This window comes from Rhamphochromis sp. 'chilingali', assembly GCF_963969265.1.
Source record: "Rhamphochromis sp. 'chilingali' genome assembly, chromosome: 9".
NCBI lineage: Eukaryota > Metazoa > Chordata > Actinopteri > Cichliformes > Cichlidae > Rhamphochromis > Rhamphochromis sp. 'chilingali'.
In genome coordinates, this window is record NC_137936.1 from 13520643 (window position 1) to 13531702 (window position 11060).

The following is an 11060-nucleotide window of genomic DNA, read 5'->3' on the forward strand; positions in this document are numbered from 1 at the left end:
TAAGCAAGCAAGCTCACAGTCCTCCTGACTTTGCCTTCTTGTGGACCAGAAGTCGAGCCGCACTGTTGAGTGTTAGGTACACCTGTGTGTGTGTGTGCTGGCCCTGCCGCTGCTTCTAGCCATCTTTCAATGGAAGGTTTTATCACACACCATACTTGGTATTTACTTTAAAGTGACAGATGTGTTGTTTCTGCCTCTTTGCTTTTATGGGTGTGCTTGTTTGCTGCTACCAAGTAAGAGATGAAGGTGCACTCAGAGCTGGCTGCAGTAGTGTAAACAGTGTGCTGCTGTGTCCATAATGAAACTCTGTGGAATGTATCTGGGCTTCTGTGTCCAGAGAGGAGACTCTGCTGTGAAACCCTGTCAACTGGCATTTTAACCACGTTAATCGTGTTTATCACGGTAGCGCTAAGGTGCTCCAAGTGGATCTGGTATTGCTCTGGCTCAGTTTCTGCTGTGTCTCCTCTCTGTCTGGGAAACCTTGCAGACCGAATTACCACTGTACTCGTGGTACTTCGGTATACCCAGCATGAGTTAGTCTCCACCTAAACTGTGGCAAGAAAACACACTTGTATATTTACGATTATAATTAAAGGACTAAATATAATGCAACATGCAGCATTAAAAAGTAGTCATGAGTCATGAGTAACCTGAGCAGAGCTTACGCTACCAGTGTGAAGGAGGGGCTGATTACAGCCCCTTATATACCTTTGTGATACCACTCCCATAGTTGGGCATGTCTGTGTTGATAAGAGCTCCGATTGCTTTCAACTTTCCTCAGTTCACCACATTGTGCACTCGTTCAGTTGCTCAGACCCTGGACACTTTTTCAGAGGATTGTCGTGATCTGTGTGAGTAGTGTTTCTACTTACTTAAGCTTTCTTACTTAAGCTTTCAGGCAGCTAGTTGGAGCTGGCATAGCAATGAAGGGGTGAACCTTACCCCCCGGCATTATTTTTAACCCCTTCTTCCCCTCTCTCCGTGATCCTCTCCCCCTCCTCGTCTCTCGTTCTGCTGCACTGATGGTAGAGTTAAGAAAGGCAGTTCCTGCCTGGCAAACGTTGTGTTTAGGTTGCCCTCTTCCTCCTCTGATTCTTTTCGTCTCTGCATTTGTGCCTCTTCACTTCCTTGCGTGTACTGTCTTTGCCTTTCTCAGAGGTATGTCTCATGTGCTGGTTACTTTAGCTATGGGTTTGACTGCTGACCCAGTGTTTAATTTTAGGAAGTGGTTAAGCTTGCTAACCTATGTTGAATACTCCCTAGCTATATGTCAGACTTTGTCATAGAAGGTTAGAGAGTGCTGTGCGCTCTTTAAATATTTTTAGTCAGTGTTTTAGCGATACAGAATGAGACTTAATGCTGATCATTACAGTTTTGGTTATATACTTTAACTTTGTTAGTTTTACTGCTTTAGATTGGCAGCAGTTGTGCCTTTACCTGTAACACACTGGTATCCTGACAGTGTGTTTAAACTGTAATTATTTCGAGTTGCTTTATTCATAAAACACATCTTATTGGATCAAGTTTGTTCTTCAATTTAGGGTCTTATTTTTTAGGACTTGTGAAATTCTGCAAGAGAAACTAAACCCTGCTCTGGTGGGTGAGTATGCTAAAATAAGCCTGAGTATTCAGTAATACAGCCTGTGCTCTTCATTAAATCCCCTTTAATGTTATATGTCCTTCTACCTACTTGCTGGGACTGCTTAATTAGTAGTTGTTTTCTTGGCCTGCATTCCTCTGGGGGACCTGTCTGCGTTTAGATGGTAAATATGTCCGTGTGTATACCTGTGTGCAGATTTGACAGCAACCCTTTAAACCATTTCACAATTGCAGGCAGGAGAGGGTCAATAAGTAACGACAGGAGTGGTCATGACTGCCTGCATGATTCAACTTTTACAACTCCACTCCCTCTGATGTCAGCGCTCTTGGGGGTTTTGACAGGTTGCGAAAGAAGCAGTAATTACTTGGTGTTCGTGTATGCAAGCAGCATATCATGAGTCGAATATTATTCACTAGAAGTTCATTGAAAGTACTAACTTTTCAGAAGTGCACCAACATGTCCGCTCAACATCGGTATAGGCCTTGTTTTATGCTTTTGGACTTTTAGCAGATTGGAGTGTTGGATAGATGGCGGTCGCTGACTTCCCCCCCCCCCCCGTTCCATCACATTGGTTTTGTGCTGAATGCTCAAAGATCTTGTGATAGCACGCTCTGATTTCTTTCTTTCCCATAGACAGTCATGAGAGCTATGGTGTTAGAGGTTAGTAATACATTTTTTAAAAATGGCAGCTATTAAAGCTCTCAAGGATACCTAATACATCAAAGTACAAGACCATAAATAATTGAACGACAAAAGTTAAAATTCAAGATAGGATATGGCATAACCAGATGCTAATCAATCTGTGCTTTTTTTGTTTTGTTTTGTTTATGTAGATGCTTTGTTGGCGGACCTCGAGTCCACAACATCCCACATCTCGAAACACCCCCTTTTCCTGTCTGAAGAGGCCGCCTACTCTTTTCCTGTGCGGGGTCAGACCCAGCAAGACATCTGCTCTCCATCCCAAGTCCCACCTACTCCCTCAGACCAAGCTCTGAATGGAGTAGAAGAAATAGAGGTAAATGCATGCATGCTGTAAATGTTGGGGAATTAACCAAAGACTGTTTCGTTTCAAATGCTGCCTGATGAACTCATGGATGAGAAGTGAATTAGTTGCTGCATTGATCCTCTAAATTCACTATTGTTATTTTACTTCCTTATTTCAGTCTGTCGGCACAGCGCAGAGAAGTCCTTGGTCTAGAGATAGCAGCAGTCTAGGCCAACCCACTGGTGGAGAGGACCACGTGTACAGGTTAGAGGTCATGTTAAGTCTCAACGAAGCTCTTGAGACATCTTTCCAACAACAAAAACTCAGTACAGCTAAATTTTTTTAGAATATGTTTCTGAGTAGAAACTAATAAGTAAAAACATTTGATCAGAAATAACCATTTCCACTTGGTGCTAAGCTTGAAACAAGATGTTGTTGATGATAAATGTTGTTTCATGTCTCTGCCCTGTTCAGTCTCCCTAATAAACATAAGAGCAGTGACTCATCAGCTGGTGCAATGAACTCACTGGGCAGCAACCTGTCTGAGCTGGACCGCCTGCTGTTGGAGCTCAACGCTGTGCAGCAAAGCACCCCTGCCTTCGCCACAGAAGGTACAATTATGAGGGAGCATTTCAGTTTATGAAATGCTCCCTCATGTTTCTCTGAAGGAATGTCGATGTCACCGTCTAACTATGGTACTTCTGTTTCTGTGGTATTACACAATGGTGTCATTCTTTCCACTGTATTCTGTTACTGTTTCAGTGTTTGCACTTCACACTATGTATGCATTTTAGCAGGATATGCATTCATCTTTTTTCTTTTTTTCTTTATGCCGTAGAGGAAGCTGCTCCACCGCTGCCTGGCAGCAGCATTGTCCACCACGTACAGGAGAATGGAGTCTCCACTGCAGGTAAAGCCACTGTGGTGGAGAAGCCCAAACGTAGTGGACCCACTCGAGGAATCGAGGACGTTCGACCAAGTGTGGAGAGCCTTCTGAATGAATTGGAAAGCTCTGTCCCAGCACCACAGTAAGACCAAAAATTGTTACAGAAAAACTGGATTTGTACTACTGAGAAGTTTGTGCCCATGTATTTTATGCTGGCATGAACCACTTTTATACTGTACGTGGTTTATATTTGTATTTATTTTTTAAAAATCCAGTCATTTTGGTTGACGGTGGTGTTTTCCTCACTAGTCCCGCACCGTTGGTGGTGTCAGATGAGCAAACAGATGGACAAGAAACGCTGTCACAACAACAAGCCAGAATGTCTGCCTCCTCTGCCACACGAGAGCTGGATGAGCTAATGGCCTCCCTGTCTGACTTCAAAGTGCAAAGCAATGTGAGTGTGGTTCAGAAGTGGGTTGACTTTGGTTTGATTGAGGACAGTTATTTTTGGTATGTGTGGCTGTTTAGAATTTAGCTGTACTGGATGTTTTTGCATCTCTTAATTATAGAAAGTTGTTGTTTTGTTTTGTTTTTTTGGCATTTGCCTGTTTTTAGGTCTTATTTTTATGAGCTGCATTTCTTCAACATTGCAGTGACCAAGGTTTTTTTTTTTTTTTTTAATTTGTTGTCAGTATTTGTGATGACATCATTCATTCGTGTTGAAACAACAATTTTTTTTTGTATTACAGTAACTTTCCAGGTTTTGCTTTGTGATGCTCTTTACTGTCCTTTCTCTTTCACTCTCATCTCATTCTTTATTTTCCTGGTCTCTTTCTCTTTTCTCTACCACTGTGTATGTCTTGTCTTTGTATGTACATTGCACCCTTCACATAATTGCACCTGATTTAGTCTGGCTCTCAGGTGTCTGTCAATCAAGATGCAGTTGACCCATTATTAGTTGCTGGTTCACCGGTTATCCACCCAATAACTAACCCACCTATAACGCCTCAGATTGGTTCCCCTGATACTCCTCTACCCAATAGTTACACTGCTCCGTCCTGTACACCACTCCCGCTGGAACTCCACATAGATGAAGATGGTGGTTCAGCTCTTGCATCTTCACCTCTTTCTGCTGTAGTAATAGCATCATCTAAGAGCCTTCAGTACTCTCAGATCCAACAGAAGGCTGATGATGGCACTGTCACTTCTGAGATCTCACATGTTGAGAGCTTTAGTTTTTCCAGTACTGTAAAAACCTCCAGTGAAACTGAAGTTGACACCCCCACTCATATAATAACTAAAGAGTATGCTAGTCCAGGTGCTGCTGCCACGAGCTCCAAACCCGTGGTTGTTTCTAAAAGTCCTGTTACAGTCTCTAAAAGCCCGAGTCCCACTGTTAAAGGCAAGAGTCCCAGTCCTCCTGATGTTGAATGTAAAAGCCCGGTCCTTAAAAGTCTCAGTCCTGCTCCTGTAAGTCACAGTCCACAAACAGCAATACAGAGGGATAGCCCAGTTACCGTGCCAACCACCATGGAAACAGTGCCCAAGTCAGCTAGTCCATTAACACTTCCGAGACTTTCAAGTCCAAAGATTTCAAGTCCTGTAACAATTCCTAATATCTCTAGTTCTCCAGCTGTATCTAAAAGCTCCAGTCCTGAAACAGTCCCAAAAGATACTTGTCCTAAGAGTCCTGCTCCAGTTAGGGGGAAAACATACACATTTCCAAGCAGCAGCAGTCCCACAGGGTCTCCAGTTTCGGTCGCCACTGTGCCGTCAAGTGGCTTTTATGCACCACTTATAGAAAGTCAGGGAGGCGAAGTGCTGGGTTTAACGTGGCCATGCCGGAAGCCTTTTTTGGATGATACTTTAGAGAAACTTTTATCAACCGACTCCACTCGACTGGGTGAGAACCAGCCACCGACTGCTTTTGTGCCCGGGGAAGAAGACAGATCTTGGGAGGAGGAAGATGGATTTTATCCAGATCTCAGCCTAGAGGGAACCCTGACACCCATGACTGAGTCCAGCTGGATGGATGAGTGCTTTACCCCCTCCACCTGCCCTGGGACTCCAGATGCAACGCTGGACTTGCCCATACAGCAGCCCTCTGCTGTTGACCGTCTATCTGCTTCTGGTCAAGTAGGAGGCTCAGCTTGACTCTTCCAAAATAAGCTGCTGGCATGAAGCTATAGAGGATTTAATACTTTGTGGCTCCCTTTTAATTGGCATGTGGCTAAGATATAAATTATATCTGGAAGTAATGGCAGCAGGGTTGTATTAATTGGTTGTTCAAGCAAAATGCTGAAAAGCTTATTTTGGGCAAGCAGCTCTACAAGTACTCGAGGAGCTGTGCAATAGTACAAACATGTCAAGATGAGGAGAAATTCCTCAGTCTCTGTGGTGTGATGCATGTGGTGTCATATAGCAATTTCAGAATGGCTTGAGGGAGAAGTCGCTGTGTGGAGATCAGTTGTGGCTGATGTTGAAAGCTTTGCTGAAAAGATGTCTCTGCACGCCCCCACTTGCTTCATTGACATTGCTGTGTTAGTCATAGCACCTGACATGTCATGTTCAAGCTTTTAATCACTGACACGACCAATACGAAAAGACCCAGACTCCACAGTAAAAGGGATATCTTTTCCCTTCCCTTTTTTGCATTTGCAGATGAATTTAAAATGCACACTAGAGCTCTGTTGGTTTAATCTTTGGCCCTGCTTTAGCATGTGCAGAGTTTTATTTTATTTTGTTATAGACGGGTGTTTTCCATCGAGCATGCCTTGCCATGGATTTCCGGCAGGTTTTATGTTGATATTAAAGAATGAGCCTGTGCAGGAGGCTGATGCTCGGCTTCTGCAAACAAAATCAATTAAATATGCCTGACAGAAAAACTGCATAGCATTTTGACCCCAGCCGCTGCGTGTGGGTTTTTGCATTTGAGTGAGAAATCCACTTCTGAGCCCATCCTGCTTGTGATTGATTTTTTTTTTCCCCTTCGGCGTATGGCACAATTCCAGCTTCCCACACCAACTTGTTGTCTGCTCTCCAGCTCAAGTCAGTTATCCGCCGCACCAAAGAGACGTCCAACGTGCACCCAATGTACAGGGAGGGAATGTTGAGACGTAAAATGGGACCAATCATTATAAATAAAAGCAACTCGCAAGATCGACTTATTGAAGAGCTGCAGGGAAAACTGGGGATCGGGCGGTTGGAGCGCAGGCGTAAACAACAGCCCGATGACTGGTTGACGGAGGGAGTCATTGTTACATCCAACCCACAGCGGACACGAGAGGAAGGGATTCAGCCATCTGTGGATAAGGTAGCAGGATGAAGGTGGAGACGAAAAGCCTCACTGATGGTGTAGTTTATGCCTTTTTGGCTTTTGATCACAGAATTAACTGGCAGATATTAGATATTTATCATTTTTCAAACTTAACCATAAAATTTTACTTGTTATTGGCAAACAGTTTAAACAGTTTCACTTTTCGGGCCAATATAGTTTTCCTTTTTTGTGTCTGATGTTTCTTCTCCTTTCCTCGCTGCTTTGTTTCCTTCTTCCTCCCAGATCATCATCCCTCCTGAATCACCCGCCCCACAGAGAAAAGTCCTTCCCCCTCCACTGTCTCCCCCAGTTCTCAAAAAGCCACCCCCCATCAAGCAGACTCCTCCGCCACTACCTCCTCCCCCTCCAACCCCACCTCCTCCTCGAGAACCTACCCCTCCACCTCCCAAGGAACCTAGTCCTCCTCCTCTTCCTCCTCCTCCTCCCCCACCTCCTCCTCCTCCCAGGGAGCCCACACCTCCCCCTGTCCAACCTCCTCCATCACCTAGCCCTCCACCCAAGCCGGTCACGCCACCCCCGCCTGCCAAGCTCTTTGTATCAGTGGGTTGTCAGACAGAGTACGACCCCATCTTTCCACCGATTCAGGCACGGATCACCTTTCTTCCATCTTCCTCCTCTAACTTCATTCTTTCCACTTTCTGTCACACTTTGAATTGTTTTACTTGAGCTTGTTTGTTGGCTACTTGGATATGTATGGGCGTTAAGGAATTTGTCCAGACACTCGTTCTGTTTTTGGCCCTTGGTGTCAAACAGGTAACCTCATGAAGGCTTTGTCTGCAGTCCAGTCACAGGGGTGCTGACATTCAGGCTAGAAGGACTGAGCCCACATTCTAATTCTGACATCCAGTGGCGCCAAGAACAGTGTGTTAGAGAGGAGAATTTAAGAGCTTAGAGGAAAGCAGAGTGTAACTCCCTGATATTCCCGTTACACTAAGAGTCCTGCCATGCATAGGAATGGAAGGATTGCAGTGCCACTGAAACCTAATCTGCCGCATGACAGCACAGTTACCGTCACAATTATAGCATGTCTCACAAGACTTAAGTCAACATGTCCCATTATGTCAGACACCAACCAGTTGAAGCTGAATTTCTTATACAATCATGCTTTTAGGGAAAAAAAACTTTGTTAGAACCTGCTTTAGCAGAATAGCACAACCATGGTGAAATACCCAGGAAAAGGCTGTGTTTAATTTTATCAAATGTATGGAGGCCGTGGGTGTGGGTGGTGGGGGCATGCAGCATAGGTGCTATTTTCTCCTTCAGTGGAATGTAGGAGTCATGAAGCTCCAATGACAACACCACCTGAGAAGGTCTGTGTTTGCTTGCATTAGTCACCAGACACATTTACACATACATGTTAATATTTGAGGCCTGTTAACATAGATTAGGGCTGATCTAGGTGGAACTGTTGGAGCTCAGACTTCATAGGCCATCAACTACAAAGACAGTAGAGACGTTGAGGTGACATATAGCACACAGGTAGCCATTGTAGCGTCCACTGTCTGCATCCACTTGTGGTCAAAGCAACTACACCTCTAATAATCCTTTAAAAAACTATGAACTTATAGTTCCTGCATTTTAGCATTGAGTTTTCATTCCTGGAGGTTTCTAGGTTTCTTTGTAGTTTACATGTAAGTCTCACACCTCAAGGATCCCTGGTTCAAAGCCAGGAGGAGACACAAATCCCTTTGGGGCTGCATCAGGAAGGGCATCCAGTGTGAAAATTTGCCAAATCAAATATGCTGAGCCATCTGCTGTGGTGAGCCCTTGTGAATAAGAGGGCAGCCAAAGGAAGCTTTTTTTAAATTAATAAACTCTCAGAAATTTTTATGTTTATACTATATCGACTTCCGGAAAGCACCACTGCGACTTTAAAATTGTTCCTCTGAGTGCAATTTAAATCCCAGTTACAAAGACAGCTACATGAAGTCAAGTAAGTGTGCAAGAAAAATGAAAACACAAAATGTAGCAGTGGTGCGATTCACTCACACTAACTGATATTATACTGAGGTTGTTTATTGAAGCATCTGAATGGTGTAATTAAACACTTTGCTTTTCCATCTCTGTCAGATCCATTCACCGGGAATGACTTCTCCCTCTCCTGCCCCCAAACCAGCCAACAAGCTGGACAACATGCTGGGAAGCTTGCAGTCTGACCTCAACAAACTTGGCGTCCAGACAGTGGCTAAAGGGGTCTGCGGTGCTTGTAAGAAACCGATTGCTGGGCAGGTAACAGCACAGAAACATGTAAACATACATGTATGTTGAATGTGGCTCACATACTAAACTTTTAACTCGCCTATTTTTAGACACGTGTGCTCGCAGGCTGTTATTTTTATGCACGAATACCCAGTGGGATTTTGCACACATTAATGCAGTTTTCTGTTAATGGTATGGTGAAGAGAAGATTACACTTTAGATTTATTTGCACAATGAGTGCAGCGTTGGCTTATGTTTCACTTCAAAGCTGCTTAGTCTATCAATAGCTCACCTTTCATTTAGTTTACAGCCAATAAGTGGGGTAATAAATACAATGTGTGTTTCATTTTACCAAAGTGTAGCTTTAAGCTCAATATAAGTACATGATATCCAGATAAGTTAGTTTCACTAACTTATCTGGATTTCAGCAGCAGCTCCTCCTCCAGAAAAATGATATTTTGCGATACTTTGAATTTACAGAGGCTTAATGTTTTCACAGGATTATAAAGATGTTTTTACTTATGTGGAACAAGATGATTGTAAATATGGTTATTATTCCTTTTAAACTTTGAGTTGCAAACATCTGCTGCTGTTTGCAGGATTCCCTTTGCTGCTCTCATGCTCTGCTGCAGAGATTTTCTCTGCTGAGCCAGGTCTTTTCTCCTTGCAGCTCATTAATTTTTCATGCACCGTGTCTCCCCACACCAGGTGGTGACTGCCATGGGCAGAACGTGGCACCCCGAGCACTTCGTGTGCACCCACTGTCAGGACGAGATTGGCTCTAGGAACTTCTTTGAGCGCGATGGGCACCCTTACTGCGAGAAAGATTACCACAACCTGTTCTCACCGCGATGCCACTACTGCAATGGACCCATACTGGATGTCAGTAATGCAAACTTCAACACAAACACATACACACGTATACGCATACATGGTTGTATACAGAGACTGGGCAGATAATATTTATTTATTCATAACTTAATGGATGAGGGTCTTACTGGAAACAATGTGCTGGAAAGTGCTTTTCTTTCTCAATCACTTACGCTGATAGTCAGGCATATAAATATAGCATGCATGCACAAGGCCCTAGAAGAAGTTGGAGCAAAGTGACTTCTAGTTTCCTTGTGCATGTAGGAAGTAATGCATTATTCTGTAACATATGAACACATTACAAGTTAAGGTTACAGATGCTATTCATCCTCCTTCTTATCCATTCATAAAGCTGCTGTTGACTGAGTTCGATATAGGCTTGGTTAGTGGTTTAGTGTTTTGTGTTCACTGGTTGGGATCTAACTGAGTGCACAGTAGGTAGTGGCTTTTGCCAAAACAGTAGAAAGAGAATTTAAAGTGAAATTAGATTTTTGTTGTGCTGTTGGCTGGCTGTAGTGCACTGAGGCGATAGGAAATGCAGGTCTGTAAAGCTTTCCAAATTGTTGGGCTGCCTCCTTGTTAAACTGCAATGTGTTGTGTTATGTGGGGGTGTGTGTGTATGTATGTATGTGTGTGTGTGTGTGTGTGTGTGTGTGTGTGTGTATATATATATATATATATATATATATATATATATATATATATATATATATATATATATATATATATATATATATATATATATATATATATATATATAAATTAGGGGTGCAACGATACACAAAATTCACGGTTCGGTTCGATACTTTGGTGTCACGGTTCGATATTTTTTCGATACAAAAAAAAAAATGTTCATGCCTTTTTAATTTCCATCCATCCATTCGCTTCCGCTTATCCTTTTCAGGGTCGCGGGGGGCGCTGGAGCCTATCCCAGCTGTCATAGGGCGAGAGGCGGGGTACACCCTGGACAGGTCGCCAGTCTGTCGCAGGGCTAACACACAGGGACAGACAACCATTCGCACTCACATTCATTCGCACATTCACACCTAGTGACAATTTGGATTATCCAATTAACCTATCCCCACAAGCTGCATGTCTTTGGACATTTATTAAAATTATAAATATATATTTTAACACAAAAGTACAGTTTTTAAATTTAACCCTAACCCTTGTGCGTGTTGTT

General features: G+C 43.3%; 2 protein-coding genes across 2 annotated transcripts in view; both read left to right on the forward strand.

The window, feature by feature from the left end:
- Positions 1-11060, forward strand: part of LOC308403272 (paxillin-like) — a 36630-nt gene that overhangs the window by 15106 nt on the left and 10464 nt on the right. Inside the window, exons 2-8 of the mRNA XM_080892562.1 lie at positions 2434-2615; positions 2764-2849; positions 3060-3196; positions 3424-3613; positions 3781-3925; positions 8879-9037; positions 9716-9889. Of these exons, the coding sequence (XP_080748688.1) occupies positions 2434-2615; positions 2764-2849; positions 3060-3196; positions 3424-3613; positions 3781-3925; positions 8879-9037; positions 9716-9889 (1073 nt within the window). The remainder of the gene's footprint in view (positions 1-2433; positions 2616-2763; positions 2850-3059; positions 3197-3423; positions 3614-3780; positions 3926-8878; positions 9038-9715; positions 9890-11060) is intronic.
- LOC308403273 (uncharacterized protein) lies at positions 3935-8872 on the forward strand. The gene is made up of 3 exons (XM_080892563.1): positions 3935-5607; positions 6515-6784; positions 7031-8872. Exons 1-3 carry the CDS (start codon positions 5002-5004, stop codon positions 7472-7474), a joined length of 1320 nt encoding a protein of 439 aa, XP_080748689.1. The 5' UTR covers positions 3935-5001; the 3' UTR covers positions 7475-8872.